The following is an 18253-nucleotide window of genomic DNA, read 5'->3' on the forward strand; positions in this document are numbered from 1 at the left end:
AAGTGATACAGTGAGACTTAACAGGATATGTATTTTTGAACTATTTAGAGGATCCAGTTACATCCTAAGAGAAAGCAGAATCTAGCTGATTACCAACTGTTAGTTAACCAGAAGGAAGACATGCATCTTTTCACTGATTCTGTGGCTTTTGTGTCACATTTCGGTTCCAGGGGGCTCCACGTTACTTTGCCGTAAGGAAAACGGCCACGAATGGTGAGGCTGTAACCATAGTGATGTCTTTAACTTTTTTTTTTTTTTTCAAAACTTATAACTGTATTTTTATATTGTTTTGTAACAGATTCCTCCTTGCTTAGAGGCTCCTTTGTGTTCATTACTTGTTTTACGTTGCATAAAAAAATGTTCTCTTACCAGCTTCAGCCAGTATCTTAGGTGTTACACTTCTTTTCAGGTTGATTCGTACATTTTAAACTAAAAATGTTTTTTCGTGGGCAGAATCTCTCTTATTCCTGAATAATATGGCCTGAAATTCCATTTCTTTTTAAACTGAGTATAATTATTTAAATAGATAAACATGGACCCTTCAAGGATCTGGAAGTAGTACCAAAAGGAATAAGCAGATCCAAAAAAATCCACTTTTTTTCATGATATCTTGGATGAATTTTTTGGATTTTTATCATCATCTTACAGAAGAAAGCAGTGATATTTAGATGCTCTATTAAAATATATATACAGGACTGTCCATGTTTAAATTAATGCTGTAATCCAACCTACCAGTGGCTTACAATCTCATAATAATATATCAGGGTTTGCAATTGTTTAAAAGCATTTTATTCTTAATTTCTTTTAAATTGTTATTGGATGTAGTAATAAAGTTGCATTATCACATATAATTCTTGAGAATGATTATAAAAAATAACATCTAATCATGATCCCAGAAAATCCTGTTCTCCTTTTATTAGTACTCCATCTGTCCAGAGAAAAGTGGGTAATTACTGTAGTTAAAGGTTGTTGGCTGCCGACTCCTCACACTTAAAGAAATTCAGAGTTTTCCCTCCCTCACTCATAAAATAAATAACACTTGTCACTTAGTTCATGGTCTGTATTAAATGCTCCTGTTAAGAAGATGTTACAGATCAACTAAAGCAAGAAATGGAAGATTCAACAACATTTACTCTATCAAACAGCAGTAGCTGAACTCAAATATGCCAGAATATAAAGGAAGATGAAATACGGTAATAAGGATTCTGCAATCAGTATGAATATGTGTTCATGTCCTTTTTTCATGTCTTTTACAAATTGCTTCTGTTTTTGTATTTATCATAATTTATTTCTTTGTCTAACCAGATACATTTTTTTATGGCTTAAAAATCTATCCTGAATTTTTCTACCCAATATGATTCAATTTTTTTTTTTTTTTTTTTTTTGCACACTTGTTCCAGATCAAAAATCACAAATGACACACATTACCTTAAAAAATAGATTTTATTTTAATAACTCCCATTAGGATATGACCTAAATAAAAATAAAAAATGTTTGAAGTTAGTGGTGTTACATAATGAGATAATTTATTAGTTATTAGTACACATCAAAGAACAAAAAAGGATGAATTGATTTCAATCTCAGCTATGGAAGCCCATGAACTACATTGGTGAAAAATAAATTCAGATTTTTCACAAATTAAATCTTTAACAGAAAATTTTACTAATCTCTATCATCAACTAATTGCCAAGCAATACAAGCAGCTGGACCTGTGTTAAAAAAGTGTATTTTCTAATCTAAATCAATTCTCATATGAGAGCTCAGTAAAACCAGAGATCTATTTTAATAAAATATATTTGTTTTTTCACTGTCCTTACAGTCTTCATTAACTATTATCAGGAATTTGCAGTTGATCGTTGATATAACACAAATATCAATATGTTCCACCATCACACAGTAATAACTCAGGTAACAGCTAAACAAAATATTTTTTTAATAACAGCGATTCAATATAATATCATACCAGATCATATCAGATCAAAAATAATTTATATATATATATCCTACATATATATATATATCTATATCTATAGATATATCTATAGATATCTATATCTATAGATATAGATAGATATCTATATCTATATATATATATAGAGAGAGAGGGAGAGCGAGAGAGAAAGATTATATATATATATATATATATGTATCTATATCTGTATATATGTATATATACCCCTATATATCTATATAGATATAGATATCTATACATATACATTTCTCTCTCTATATATACACAAATACACACATGTATGTATATATATATATATATATATATATATATATATATATATATATATATATATATATATATATATATATATATATATATATATACACATATATATATTCACTCTCTATATCAAATATCTGATCAAATATTAGATTAAACCCACCCTGGACCCCCTTGGAAATTTGAGAACCGCCACTGATATAGTTCAAGCCTAAATTAAACTACCTGATACAGCAAAAAAATATATATAGTCTGGTTTAAAGTCATATGGTGAGTGGAAAAAAGGTTCCGTTTCCCCTAGAGCCTCTGACACTGCGGGGTATTTGTACGCTTGCGTCACACGTCAGCGATGAGTGTATGCGGCTGGAGGAGGAGGAGGAGGAGGAGGAGGAGGAGGATGGGACGCTGCTGATGCTGATGCGAGAGCTCTCGGTGTCTGTGATCAACATCGACCGAGCGAACCTCCTATAATTCAGCCATTTGGTCTTATTTGAACTGCCCACTGGTTCGGTTTATGTCTAACTAAACGAGAAGCGGCGATACGGAGAACGACGCTGGAATTAAAGGGAGGAAATAACGGTTTCTACTCGTCACTCTTCTCCTGGCCTGTGACTGACACAGGTGGACTGACGCTGCGAGGGAGGAAAAAAAAAGAGAAACGAAATGAAGACATAAAATTGGACTATAAGTCTCGGATTAACCTGATACCGAACGGACAAAACCAACATTTTTTTTTTCTCATACGGGTTTAAAAGGCTGAACTCTTTATCGTGTCAGTTGGCTAGTGAGCTAATTCTGTAGCTAGCCGGCTAACAGCTGCCTCGACCGACGGCCGGAAGGTAGATGCTGGAAGGAGGAGTTAGCATTTAGCAGCCCTCTTTAGATCCTATTGACCAAACACAGCTTCAGCCTACATTTAGATTAGATTTAAACCCAACAGCTGGAGCTCGTTACGGCTTTAATTAACAGCTTTTTACGTGGATTCTTCTGTCGGCTTCATAGCTAATGTTGACAAACACCCGCAGCTGAGGTTATTTACTCATTCAGAGGTGGATGGTTCCCATGTTTTAGGTGGTTTAACAGTGAAAGTTTGCTGAAATTGGATGTGCTGAGTCTGACACCCAGCAGCGAACCTGCCATGACAGAAAAACACATTGTGAGTCAAATGCCACCATTGTTAACTTAAAATCCACTGAACGTGTCTTCTGTTTTAAGGTGACATTGTAGATTTGTTGGTTTATACTACTTGTTTATATCAAAACCACTGATATTAATGTTTTATTTGGGATATTCTGTTCTTTTGATGGCGTAAAGAGATTTCTGATATTTACTAGAAATGCAAAGTCCCAAATAACATCATGGCAGTGAAGCTAAAAAGCTGTTTCCTAACCACTGCAGTCAGATAAGTTTCTGGGCGGTGTTCATGGAGCCAACAGTTGTATCTGGCCCTCTGGGGCACACTCAGTGGGAGCCAGAGCAGCCATTTCCTCTGGGATTTCAAACAGGGAATTCAGACAGTGGAGGTGTGCTTAGTCCGAGCGAGACTGGTCAGGTGGGTTTGGACTTCAGGAAAGGAGCTCAGGATGAAACTCTCCAGAAATGTGTGGAAAATCCTGCTGCACTGGAAGACCTCTTCCAAGTCTCTGCCTTTTCTTGTGAGAATTTAAAGTTTGAAGGACAGCCTAGCATTTCCCAAACTAACTCCTACTTGCAAGGTTTGACTTTCAAAGAAAATTTTGAAGGACTGGATGAAATTACTGACAGTACTTTGTCATGGCTCTTCTCTCCAGCTTTGGCTGATGTAATAGAGAAAAGCTCTGCTAGTAAAGAATTGACTTTAGAACCAGAGTCCCCTGCTGAGAACTCTGATGCGCCCAATGATCAGGGTGACCTAATAAGCCTCAGTGCATCAACCTCTCCTCTAAATATCTCAAGGAGGAATTCTGAATCTAATGAAGGAGATCAATTTCTGCTGGTTGATCTTTCGGATGTACTTTCCGGTCTCTCTCAGGATTCCTCAAATGAGCTAAACCCCCAGGTTGTTGCACACGAGCTGCCTGAAGTGCAGCAGGCAGATCTCCCTCCCTCACAGAGCAGGAAGACTTTATCACCTGAAACCAGAGACAAAGGTTTATTCCCTGATCAAGTGACTGATCTGCCTATAACCTGCAGCGCTGCTGAGCGAGGTTTATCTGAGAACTGCCATGCGCCTGATCACATCAGCAAACCTTCGGAGGGTTTTGGAGGACCTGTGCCTTTGTTGGATTTAGAGGTGCCAGATTTTGACGGCAGCCTGTGCCCTGCCACCCCTTCCTCTGTTGTCTCACCTGATTTACCAAATGTATTGACTGGCGTTTCAGCAGAAGCTCCTGTTTTTGGACCTAGTCCGTCAGAAGAGCAAACTCAAAATGAGTCGCGTGCTTTGGGTTTGTTGGATGGACCCTCTTTCCTGACACTGCCTGTGGATGAGGATGCCTGCGTTCCCAATGATCTCGCCAGTGAGAGTCAATCTGTGGAAAACGTTTCTCTGGATTTGATGGAAAACCAAAATTTCTTTGATGCTAAAACTCAGTCAGACCAGAAGGAAATGGCTTTGGATCTGTGCTTGACTGGAGAAGAGGTTCAAGAAGACTTATGCAACTTCCAACAGCAGGAGGCTGTGAAGGGAGATACCATTCTCAGTACAAGAGCAGAGGAGAGGCTGGTGGACACAAACCCGCCTGAGCTTTCAGAGCCAAATCAGGTGGCGTCTTTTAAACCGCCAGTTCAGGACATAAACAGTTCTTCTCCAGAGGCTGGGTGGATGAGCAAACAGACTGTGGAGAAGATCCCTCCCTCTGAGATGGTGAGAGATGACTCACTACCAGTGGTCCCAGCTGTTAATACGAGACAAGAAGACGCTTCTCCGCTGAAAGCTGTGTTCGACGCCTTAGACCAAGATGGAGACGGCTTTGTTCGTATTGAGGAGTTTATGGAGTTTGCGGCCGCCTATGGGGCGGATCAGGTGAGAGAGCTTTGTGTTTGTGCTGATTTTCTTTTCAGGGCCTCGTCTGAGCCTTGCATGTAGAGTGGAGCGCCATGTAAGATGATCCACAGCTCCATTTATTATTGATTTCTGAGTGAGTCTAAAGGCTCTACTGCAAGAAGTCTGTTTTATTCAGTCTCTTAAAATTAATCAGTGGCTTTCTGCAGTTTTATTGGACCAAATATCTACATCATTACATGTAATATTTAAAATCTTTTATTGTTTTTTTTTTTTTTTTTCTTTTTTTTTTTTTTTTGGACTGATAATACTGCTGCATATTTGGGAAATCGGTTATTATTAGCAGGGTATATATATATATATAATTTTTTTTTTAAAGTTACAATCTGGGTTGAAGTTCAGATAAATCTGCCAAGTATATTGTTAGTCATGAATAGAGTCAGGCCCAACACTTCTTAATATGTCTCCTGACAAAGACTCATCTTTTCCTTTCATTCCGTGCTCTGGAATAATCTCTTACGGTGTGACAAGGATTAATCTTCCCATCTACTGCCCTCAGCCATTTCTTCTTTTTTTATCAGACTAAATTTATTTTTATTACTCCAAATCTGTAAAATACCTGCTTATTTTAGGCTGGCTTCAAATCAAAACTAGCAGGTCACACGATCTTCAGTTTCATTTCCCTTGTTATTGTGGCTGAATTTACAGTAATATGGAGGATATTGCAGATTTTGGAAAGGCAATGAGAAAATGTATGTAATCTAAAACAAAGCTTCATGTAAGGATTTAAGTTTTGTTTTTTATATCTTTGATACTTTGAAAATCTTTGACCCACCTGATTTTGTTTTTTTGTTGTTTTTTTTTTTTTTGTAAGCAACTCTCATTTAATTCTCTCTTTGAGAATCATAATACTGCTAGATAGAACATCATTCCAAACAAAAAAAAAAATGTTTGAGCCTTTCTGCCTTATTAGTTGATGTTATTTATATTCTGGATAAAATCACACAGATTTTTGAAGGGTTATTGTAAAACAGATTGTTAATATGACATCTGAAACTAATAATGATTAGCACGGTTAGGACAGAGAAAATGGCCGCCCCCTTGTTTATACCTACCACCTCAGATTAATTAAAGCCTGCATTTTATGCTACAGAAGATGGTAGGAAATATAACATCTTTGCTATTTTCTGCTCTGCCTTTTTATTTTTTGAAAGGGATTTTTCTCTCCTTCAGCCAGAATAAACGAAAGGCACAAAATAATGACATTTTGTTGTTTCCCCTGAGTTTTAACACATTCGAGGAAAGTCTTAACTGTGTCTCCCTGACTCGGTAACAGCGTTTTTATTTAGTTGTCAGTGTAACATGATGTGACTCGTGTTGGTGTATTGGCTAATCTAAAATAAAAATAAAAACAACTAGCCAGCTAACAATCAGACTTTTAAGCTAAAACTCAGTGAGATGAATTGGATTCCTAAGCCTCAACTAGTTATTTAACACACTTTGGTCACCCACTAAAGTTTTTTAATCCCCTCTCCTGGTTGAAAGCACCGGGGGGGCTAATTTGGCCCCACTTTAGACATACTTCTCAGTAGTGTCAACCAGCATCTCTGGACAGCAAAGCTTTTACCGTCATAGTTTAATGTAAATGGAGGGGGGTAAGTATGGATTTACGTTTCCTCTGTATGGGTGTCGTCCTGCTTTAGTTCCAAATGCTTTCTTTTTTTGGTTCCCTCCATCTACAAGTCAGACCTTAGTCTGTTAAAGAGATTGACTATTTGTTCTATAGTTAATGTGTTGGTTTTACAACATACATTTTAAGCATGTTAGTGTTTTCTCTTTTTATTTTTTTACATTTAAAGGCCAACAAGTTTTGTTCAGAATTTCTGGAATCTGCCTGACATCTTTGGCACTCTTCATCCAGACATGCAGATCACAGCAGAGTCCGCTCTGGTCCGCAAAAAAGGTTGGCACTTTGCACGGAGATTGCATCTTTGCTTTCACATTTATTCCAGCTGATGGAAGAGGAGGGAGGCATTTGCTGCTACAGCACTCTTCATATTTGACTAGGCTTTGCCCTCATATGTCCTTGTAGTGCATTAATCTGATGATAACAACAGTTTTGAATAACATCAGTACCGAAGCATGTCCTAAGCATGTCCTATCTACAAAATTATGCTTTGGGCAGTTGAGGTAGCAGAAACACGTTGGCGAGTGATTCAGGAAAATCATAGGGAACTGTAATGAACACTCGTATAAACTGATGGATGCTGATCAAAGCAAGCCCTTGGTGGTGAAAGAACTTTCAAATATAATTTACACTTTAGTAGATGTTTTTTTTTCTTGTTAGGTGGAAATGCTATCTTAAATCTTTTTGCGAATTTCCCTGTAACCTGTCAGGCTGCATGAAATTATTCATCCAGTATTTGCATGAATTTGAGATGGTTCTGTTGGGATAAATATGCAAATGTTTCCTTTGGAATTAAGCTCAGGATGTGTTTGGGAATTATGGAAGCTATATTTATGCTTCACGTACTCTATTTTTAATATTTCGTTCGAATATGATTATCATGTAACCTCCTGGTGCATTTGAAATATTGTTTGTCTGCTGTTAGGCTTTTCCAAAGCACCCATGATGTCCAACATGTGTTAATTTATTGCTCTACTATGAATTACTCAACAGAATCTTAACCAGCATAGTCAACAGAACAAATCTGTATTTTCTGTTCATTTTGTAAGAGTGAAACAACCCTAATTATTGTAGTTTGGTGATGCTGGGGGGTAGATCAATCTTTTGACCTCATCTTTTGTAGATGACCCTCATATGAAAGTTAGCCCCCCTCTGCAGCGGGAAAATATCCTGCAGCTTGCATCTCGTTAGTGCATTTATCTGCTGGTAAAACCTTTCCAGCCACCAGTCTCACCAGTTTGACCTCAGCCATTCACAAAAGCTAGTGAACTGAATTGTGGCAGAGTCTCCCCTTTGATTAGTCTCTGCCGCCCCAACTACGGCCAGCATGCCCCCTCACCCGCTGCACCTCTAATCCACAGTGGAATGTCCCATAGTTACTAACATCTTCTTTGTGGTTTATTTTGAGTTATTTTCCCTCAGTGGTTTACATTTTTTTCTGCCTTTTGTTCCAACATTGCAGTCATTTTCTCCAGCCTTTGATTATAGTTATCAGATTTTCATGTCGGAACTAATTAGAAATCCCCTCTCTGGAAGCCTCTTGCTTCAGGTTATTCCTCTCGGTGAGGTTTTGCACAGCAGCGGTCTGTGTGGAGGCATTCAGGCGTGCCCCGGCACCGATTAGACACAAATAGAGGAAACAGAAAAACCACAATGCTTTTGCTGCTCCTCTAACCAATAGACCCGCCTGCTGTATTTGAGTTAAGTTCTCATCCGTCTAAAACTAAAAGCCTATTTTACTTCTGAACATATTATTCTGTAATGGGCCATTCTCACCATATAACCTTAACAAAAAAAAAACAAAACAAACATTTGAAACAAAATGTGAATGTATAACTTTCTTTTATTTACAACGGTCATCTTTCTGCTTGCAAAAGCAGTAAACAAAATAATTTTGCAACAGTGGTAAAATATTTAAAAATGGTAACCAGAGATGTAGAATAATTTGCTGCTAAATTATCTTTTTGTGCAGTTCTGAGAGTCAGGCTGCCTGCTCCTGTGTTTGGCCCTCTGAACATTAGGCTATGCTGCTCTTAACTTTAGAACTGAGTTGCTTTCTTTAGATCGTGGTCTTAAACAGGGGGTCCGTGACCCCTTGGGGACCCGTGGAGGTACTGCTTGGAGGTTGCAATAGTTGCAGGGTTTTTTTTGTATATTCCCCCCTGCGATTTTTTTCCACTCATTGAAATGTCTTTAAATACACATTAACATGAATTGGACACTGTAGTAAACAGATAAATGGAGGCAGAAGATGTTTTTCAGTCATCAATGCACACTCTCAGCGACACACAGGAGCTCTTTCAAGCTGGGCACCGTTTCATTCACAACACCTGTCCCATCAACCAGGAATCAGAATCATATAAACTTTAATAATCCCAGGGAAAAATTACTTTCGTTACATTACTCCATATGTAATAGAGTTACTATAAAACATTTTGATATAACACAATTTCATGAAAAATATATATAATAAAGGGGTCCCCGCGTCATCTCGCCATCAGTTTGGGGGTCCTTGGCCTGGAAAAAGTTGAAGACCTCTGCTTTAGATGATGTAAGGCATGTTTTCTGGGGATCATTTTCTGTCATCCCTCCTTCAACTGCAGGAATCAAGGCTTGATTTGGGGGGGCGATAAAGAATCGACCGCCTCTGTTGTGACGCAGTGCTTTCTGGATGGACCCTGAACTGTAGCCGAAGTTTTGTGCTGTTGAGCTGCTAAACATTTACTAGTGGAATAATCCCCTCAGTTTACTTCAAATAAATGACAAACTTTAACTTACCTATATTAAAAAATAGCTTAACATTCAGGTTTGTTTAAAATAATACCCCTTTGTAAAAATGTTAGATATCTGAAATTGCAGACTTTTTGTACCGTCAGAGTAGAGAATTGATCTAAAACCATTGTAATTTTAAGGGATCTAAACCAATAATTTGACAGAACATTTTGGTTTATAGTCCTAAACATTTGCAGCCTTTTTAGAATTGTTCACATTAATCATTGCTTCAGTGTTAAACAAACCAAACCCTGAAGCACCTTCAGCTTTGTTGGCTTTGATAGGTAAGTAAACATTGGTGTCTACTTTGGTGACATTTATTTAGGGTTTGTTTCATTTCGACCTTTGCTTCAGCGTTTAGTGACTTTAAAGTGAAGCCAATGTCATACAATATACCTGGTGGTTATGGGTTGTTTTTTTTGTTTTTATTGCAGGATTTATTTTATTTTTTGTAATTCTTTGTTGTTTTTTTTCCCCCCAATACTTGACATCCTCTCCTCTCTGCCACATACAGTCAGTAGTTAAGAGAGAAGTTCAATTGAAATATGTTTACACAAGTTTGAAGTGGAAATCTGTGGCTTTTTAAACCCTAACCACTATGAAACGGTTTATGCTGCTTTTATCTGGTGTCTCTATTTTAAATTCAATTCTTAATTCAGCTGTAGTAGTAGGCGTACATCTGCGCCCCCAGAGTGTTAGACAATGTCAGGGACCATCTTTTTTAACAGTCTGGTGTTGGATCAATGGTGGAAAAAATTATAGTCCTTGCTTACGGGAACGTTTTTTAAAGCTGTAGTGAATTAAATCAGAAATGGAAACAAATTTATGAATGAAATTTTTTTGAGATGTAGGGCCTTCCAGAAATCATTCCAGACTTATTAAGTAATCATTTTGACTTAAAAACTAGATACAAAAAAATAATTTCTTGTTTAGTAGAGGTTAAAGGGATGAAATGAAGGGGAAACGAATGTAGTCAGTGACTGAGCTCTACAGTGTTACAATAAAAGAACATAGTTGTATATTTGACCCAGGTCTGCCCTCCCTGTGTCCCTGTTATTTGGTGTGCCTTTGGGATTCTGGGGCTGGCATCTCCTCTCTATCGATCCTGGGCCCCGTAGGGCAAGTCTGGGGCTGCACACACCTCCTGTTAATCATATTTTCCTTCTGGAGAAGCTTTGTAAATCCTTTATACATGAGCATGCCCATGCATACACACCCCTGAGTTTGGTTCTGTGGATACACACTTATACTAAATGCTAAGCTCTAGTTACATATTTAGGCCACCCTAAATAATAATGTGTAATCATCATAGGTTTGGCCATCCACACATGAATATCTAAGGGAAACCTGCTGCTCTGGAAGCTTTTTTTTTTTAATGTTTTTTTTGGTTGTCTTCATTTTGCTGTTATCTTCTGTTTTCTTTCACCTCTTAGCTCATACAGGTGTGGAAGCAGACTTCTAGGAAGTACTTCTGTGTTCTGTTTTTCTGTCTCTCTCTCCACTAAGCTCCTATCCCCTCTTTCTTTCTCAACTCTTTATGTCTCCCTGTCTGTTGTGCTCGATTTTACTCCCTAAATCATTTTCAATAAAGTTTCATATACGCCTACCAAGCTGAACCTGGTAACGGTCATAAATGATCTGCTTGTGAAAGCAAATTTGTTGGGCTTTCATATATCTCTGGGACATCTATTCCCGCAGCTATATTGGCAAAACGCGACACAAAAAAGCTTGTATTTACCTCAAGGTTTTAAATTCAAATGCAGGAGAAATGCCCAGCTGTGTTGTAGTGGGACCTGATGCTGCTGTATTCTCTTAATAACTTGGATGTAGGCCATGGTCGGTTTCTACACTGTAATTGCTTAACACTGTTATGTTGAGCTTCCTGGAAGCTTTTGCATTATAGAGAACTGACCTAGTATCTATAGAAAAAGAGCTAGTCTAACTGTATGCTAATTATACCGGATTGTTTTGATAAAGAAAAAACAACTAAACTGTCACCAGGGTGTCATGTTCTCACCTCACAGCAGAGGTGTTTCTGAACAGGAACATGTTGACTCATCCTTGTAAGGTGGAAAACTAAGTGCTAAATGCAGACGGTTATTGCTGACCTCAGTCATACATTGCTTTGGTTTGTTTTAGCCCTTAATTTAGCCCACATGATATAAACTGAACCTAAAGCAGTTTACTTCAGCAGATTTGTCACTTGATTCCAGCTGAAGCCTAAAACCACCAAACGCAGATCAAAAGCTTTGCTTGTTAATTTATTAGGATTTTAAGCCCTTTGCCCTCTTTGAGTCGGAGCTCAGCGTTGCTAAGGCGATCAGCTTGTTTTTATTTGTAACTGATATAAGGAACCTAGAAGAGGAGAGGCATATGTTTGGTTCAGGTTTGTTAGGGAGCTATATCTTAATCTAATGGTTTTAAATATTCCCCCCCCCCCCCCCCCCTTTTTTTTATGAATATACTTTAAGCCCTCAAAGGTTGTTAGATATGACTTCCCAGGTGGCGTCTTTGGGGGATTAATTCCCATATCCATGTAGAAAATAACTGTAGGGATCGGTTGCCTGGATACTGGTGGAAGGAAGATGCAGTATGTAGGTGCTCTTATGTAACCCATTTTCTGCAGCCTCTGCTTCTTCAGTGCTCAGTTTATGGCAGGAATTGGAAGTCAGGCAGCTGTGTGTGAATGGTTCTTTTCTTTGGGTAATTCCACTTCTGGAGACTTCTTCCTAGCAGCTTGTTTTTATGCAACTGTTGAAATTTCAAATGTGTCTATCATCCGTTTTCTTGCCCCAATGTAACTGGTTTAAAGCCCTTGCCCTTTGAACAGTGTAAACATATTTTTATGATGTCACCATTACACCCAATTCAGTAGAATCAGCAAATTCTGATCTTCTCGAGGCTAACAGCCTTTTATTGGTGACTTTCTGCTCTGTAATCAGAATATATTGCTATCTAAGTGAAATGATGTAGAGTTTGAACATTTTATATCTTACAGCCTGATCTTATGGAAAGATGTTTACAATGTGATCTTTGCTGATGACTTACCTGTAGTAGCATTATTTCATGAAAAAATGCTTAGATAATTTACATAATCTGAAAATGATATAATTTTTTTTCTACTGCTGCTTTGTTGATGCTATAAATCATTTTTTTTTTCTTTTCAGGTGAAGGATCTAACAAAGTTTTTGGATCCCAGTGGTCTTGGAGTCATCAGTTTTGAAGACTTCCACCGAGGAATCACTGCTATTAGTAATGGAGGTGAGATCAATGGACCCTGTCTCAGTTTCTGATTTACAGTTTGTAGTTTCATTTAATGTTCCAGTTTTCTTTACAAAAATGGAGCAGTGTGTTTTGTTTTTTTTTCTTGATCAAAACTGAAAGATTTTTATGACTGCTTTGGGAAAAAAAACAATCTCACCGCACTGATGCTTAAAGTGCTTTTGAGTTGTTTGAAATAAAGTTGGAGGAAATTCAGAAGGTCAAAGAGCTTTATAGTAGTTCTTCAGTGATTAATTACGGCTGCTACTGCTACCTTAGCTAAATGCCCAGATCTACCCCACTGCCATTAGGCGCTCCTTTCCTCTTTCAAATATGTAGCGATCCAGATTTCCTCTGTCACACTCTGGTGTTTCTCTACAGCATCACTAGGTGTTTGGCCCACAGCAATATGCCCCTGCTACAGTATGTCTGAATCAACCCATCCTATTGATTTCTAGGATTCCATTCCAAGGCTTTCTGGGTTGAATAGCTCTGGTTACTAAGAGCATGAATAAGTCATGATCTGGAAAGTGTGAGCTGCAGAGACACATGGTCTGATTGGCAAGATTTCAGGGGGGAGTGGCAGAGAAGAGGTTTGGACAGCGTGTCCCTTTCTGCTTTAATTATTTACCCTCCTCTCTGCAGCCTGGCTTCTGAGTCAACTCTGTCTTAAAATCACTGTTGGATCTTACAGCCGTATGTTAATGCATGAATGTTAGTGGTTTGGCCAGAGTACAAATATGAAACTAGAATAGGGTTTCAGCTTTGGATTGTCCTATGACCACTGTTACTGCATCGGAACAAGCTGCTTCCACTTAGCTGACAAATACTCCTTTCCTTTAACCTGTAGCTGAACAAACACTCACTAAATCTTCTGGATCACTTTACCCCCATCGTTCCCTCCTCCAAAGGCAAAAGAATAGTAAAATGAGCCAAAACCAGTACTTCCAGCCTGAGCTGTTGTTTAAGTATCGACATCATGTACTCCCTCCCCTACTTAATTTTATCCCTGAAAAGCTTTCTTTTAATAAAAACGTTGCTACAGGCCGTGGAAATGCCTTACACCCTGCTGTGACTGTGGAATGTCTGAAATAGTGAAATCTGCGGCCTCTTAGTTTGATGGATGCCAAGAATTTGCAGGTGTTGTTCAGACGACCGGTTCTCTAGTACCGTTTCAGTTTCCCAGCCTGCAGTGCCTTTGTGCCTTGAAAAGCAAAGGGTTGCATAAGACCCAGGGACAAAAACGCCCTCGGGTCTGCGGGCACACTGGAATCACTGTCTGTTTGTGTTCTTTTCTCCCAGCAAGGTGCTATTCAAAGCTCTGTTTACTATATACAGCAGCCGCAGTGGCTGATGGAACTTTCATTGGTGCCGGTCAGGTTACCTCCTCAGTTCCTTTCAGTGTAAGGCCTTTATTGACAAATAAAAAGCTGATGGGGGATTTCTTCTCATCACATTTCTGCAGTTATTGTGCCTCAGATCTTATTGCTGGGCTCTGTGGTTCTCTTGAAACACAAACATAAAAGTTATAAAAGGTTTGCCGTCATGCTGCCGACTGTAAATATGTCAAGTAAGACTTTTAGTACCCAACCTATTACAGTGTGTTGTAAAGTGTTCATGGTGGCCTTTTCACATTACAGCCCAAAACTTCAGTGTGTTTATTTGCTATTTAATGCAATGGACCTGCATAAAGGTTTGCATAATAATGTGAAAGGAAATTGTTTTAAAACATTTTTTTCCCATTAACCTCAATAAGTGTACTCTACATTAACTTTTTTTTTTTTTTTTTTTTTTTTTCTGTTTTTTTTTTTTTTTTTTTTTGTTTTCTGTGGGTTTTTTTTTCTTTTTTACAAACCAGCTAATTCTCAGATGGGAAGGATAGCGTCTTTAATGAAAAATTAACACCCTGTCGATATCGTCAGATTTAGGCTTTGCCAGGGTCATTTTAACATCACATTCTACTGTAACCCGTGCTGTACGCTTAGGATTAAAGCTTTGCAAAAAGATGAACCTGCTCTGCAGATTTTCAAGTGTTTGTCTTTTGCTACCAGGAACTCGGTAGATCCAATAACATTCAGGGTTATACAGGTGCTGGTCATAAAATTAGAATATCATGAAAAAGTAGATTGATTTCAGTAATTCCATTTAAAAAGTGAAACTTGTATATTATATTCATACATTACATACAAACTCATATATTTCAGATGTTTATTTTGTTTAATTTTGATGATTACAAATGACAACAAATGAAAATCTCAAATTCATCATATCAGAAAATTAGAATATTGTGAAAAGGTTCAAAATTGATGGCCCCTGGTGCCACACTCTAATCAGCTAATTAACTCAAACCACCTGCAAAAGCCTTTAAATGTTCTTTCAGTCTAGTTCTATAGGCTACACAATCATGGGGAAGACTGCTGACTTGACAGTTGTCCAAAAGACGACCATCGACACCTTGCACAAGGAGGGCAAGACACAAAAGGTCATCGCTAAAGAGGCTGGCTGTTCACAGAGCTCAGTGTCCAAGCACATTAATAGAGAGGCGAAGGGAAGGAAAAGATGTGGTCGAAAAAAGTGTACAAGCAAGAGAGATAACCGCACCCTGGAGAGGATTGTGAAACAAAACCCATTCAAAAATGTGGGGGAGATTCACAAAGAGTGGACTGCAGCTGGAGTGAGTGCTTCAAGAACCACCACACACAGACGTATGAAAGACATGGGTTTCTGCTGTCGCATTCCTTGTGTCAAGCCACTCTTGAACCACAGACAGCGTCAGAAGCGTCTAAAGAGAAACAGGACTGGACTGCTGGTGAGTGGTCCAAAGTCATGTTCTCTGATGAAAGTAAATTTTGCATTTCCTTTGGAAATCAAGGTCCCAGAGTCTGGAGGAAAAGAAGAGAGGCACTTCATCCACGTTGCTTGAAGTCCAGTGTAAAGTTTCCACAGTCAGTGATGGTTTGGGGTGCCATGTCATCTGCTGGTGTTGGTCCATTGTGTTTTCTGAGGTCCAGGGTCAACGCAGCCACATACCAGGAAGTTTTAGAGCACTTCATGCTTCCTGCAGCTGACCAACTTTTTGGAGATGCAGATTTCATTTTCCAACAGGACTTGGCACCTGCACACAGTGCCAAAGCTACCAGTACCTGGTTGAAGGACCATGGTATCCCTGTTCTTAATTGGCCAGCAAACTCTCCTGACCTTAACCCCATAGAAAATCTATGGGGTATTTTGAAGAAGAAGATGCAATACACCAGACCCAACAATTCAGAAGAGCTAAAAGCCACTATTAGAGCAACCTGGGCTATCATAACACCTGAGCAGTGCCACAGACTGATCGACTCCATGCCACGCCGCATTGCTGCAGTAATACAGGCCAAAGGAGGCCCAACTAAATACTGAGTGCTGTACATGCTCATACTTTTCATGTTCATACTTTTCAGTTGGCCAACATTTCTATAAATCCTTTGTTTTTATTGGTCTTCAGTAATATTCTAATTTTCTGATATGATGAATTTGAGATTTTCATTTGTTGTCATTTGTAATCATCAAAATTAAACAAAATAAACATCTGAAATATATGTGTTTGTATGTAATGTATGAATATAATATACAAGTTTCACTTTTTAAATGGAATTACTGAAATCAATCTACTTTTTCATGATATTCTAATTTTATGACCAGCACCTGTAAAGTGGCAAACTGCAAAGCGTGTGACTACTTTAACATGGCAGTAAATTTATTGCTTGCATACTAGTTGAGATCACTAAAGAAAGCATTTCAGAAATATTTAGCAATATTTTCATGGTGGAGAGAAAAGCTGTTGACAAATATAAAGGTTTAAATTGAATATGATGGCTCCAAAACATACAGGACATTTTAAATTTTTTTGTTTTTTGTTTTTCAACTGGTCCACATGAAAACTTAGTTAGCTTTAAGGTTGGATTTATGTTGATAAAGGGTAGAGTAGGGGTCTGGCCATTAAAAATGAAATGTGAATGTGAATAAAAACAGTTCAAAGCAAAGTCCTCACAAAGATGGCAGGGCAAAATGTAGGTGTGTGTATTATGGGCTAAAGATGAAGCATATTTAAAGAGACAGAAGTTTTAAAATATGTTCTGCTGCCTTTAATGCTTTTCTCTTATGTTTAATAACAAACAGAAAGTAAACAGTCTAGGATTCTGGACTAGAACACTCTCCTGTCTTCATATTACCTGTTTGCACATCAACAACCGGTCCCTATGTTTGCTTAGCCTCTTTTACGGTTTGACTCTGTTGATTCTGCACACATTAAACCTGCTTCCCTCCACTCATATCACCAGGCCCAGAACCACCGCTCTACAGCTACACTCCAGGGGACGGAGCCGTGGGCTGTCCGGAGGAGTACGACGAGGTGAGCCATCTCCAGGTCTTATTTCCCAGAGGTACCTACAGCGTGTGTAGGCCATGGGCTGAACTCCCTGTGCACTCTTGATTCTGCCTGCTGTAATTCACCGAGCGACTTTCAGGGCTATCATTACCCCTCTGAGGGCTCCGCAGAATGAACATGCGGGTTTTCCCGACACTGAATACCAACTGGAAGTCGAGCCTCTGTGTATTCCTTGAAAAAAGCTGAACTGGCAAGAATGTGCAGCTTCTGAAAGTGTTTTTACAGTTGTGGATAACATAGCTGGAATTCCTGCTTCCTCTTGTGTGCAAAAACCTGTATATTTAACCTGGATTATTGCTGGCTTCTTCAGGGATATAAGTTTCTGCTCTCCTGTTCTTAGTGAGTTGTTGTGACCTGTTTTTAGTGGCTTAACTCTCCATGGTGCTGCTGCCCCCTGTCGTCATCAGTTTGAACTGCAACTCTGTAAATTCTTTTCCAACCTCAGCCTGGAACCGTTAGAAAAAGTTTAAAGATTTCAATTTTTGTTAAAAATGTGCATTGCTGATCATCTGCATTTAATCTTATTTTTCTGTTGCTGATATCAACATTTTAAATTTGAAGTGTATATAGCATATCTTCTGCTGAATACCCCATTATACCTGTTCATTTTGTATGTTTCTTGGATAATAACTATTAATTGTTTCTCACTTTGAGACCCATAACTAGAATTTCTCAGCAAATTATGTCAAATCAGGACCTTTTTTAATTCATAGATTTAGTTTGCATAAATATTTTAAATTTAATGCAATACTCAGAGCAAATAAAAACATTAACGTTTCAAAAATGTACATAATGAACCATTACGAGAATGTTTTTTCCGAAATAAAGACTAAAGTGCAGCATGTTATTCGGGTGATCAGCTTATATAATAATGGTTCTCATTCTGCTGAT

At 38.3% G+C, this 18253-nt stretch overlaps 1 protein-coding gene across 1 annotated transcript in view; it reads left to right on the forward strand.

Annotated features, from left to right (window-relative positions):
• The first annotated feature begins 2619 nt into the window (after positions 1–2619).
• Positions 2620–18253, forward strand: part of rab11fip3 (RAB11 family interacting protein 3 (class II)) — a 33814-nt gene continuing 18180 nt past the window's right edge. The window contains exons 1-3 of the mRNA XM_038300978.1: positions 2620–5237; positions 12843–12936; positions 17256–17326. Coding sequence (XP_038156906.1) covers positions 3657–5237; positions 12843–12936; positions 17256–17326 — 1746 coding nt within the window. The 5' untranslated portion in view covers positions 2620–3656. The remainder of the gene's footprint in view (positions 5238–12842; positions 12937–17255; positions 17327–18253) is intronic.

Source organism: Cyprinodon tularosa, unplaced genomic scaffold (assembly GCF_016077235.1).
Source record: "Cyprinodon tularosa strain WSP-4 unplaced genomic scaffold, ASM1607723v1 ctg46, whole genome shotgun sequence".
NCBI classification, from domain to species: Eukaryota; Metazoa; Chordata; class Actinopteri; order Cyprinodontiformes; family Cyprinodontidae; genus Cyprinodon; species Cyprinodon tularosa.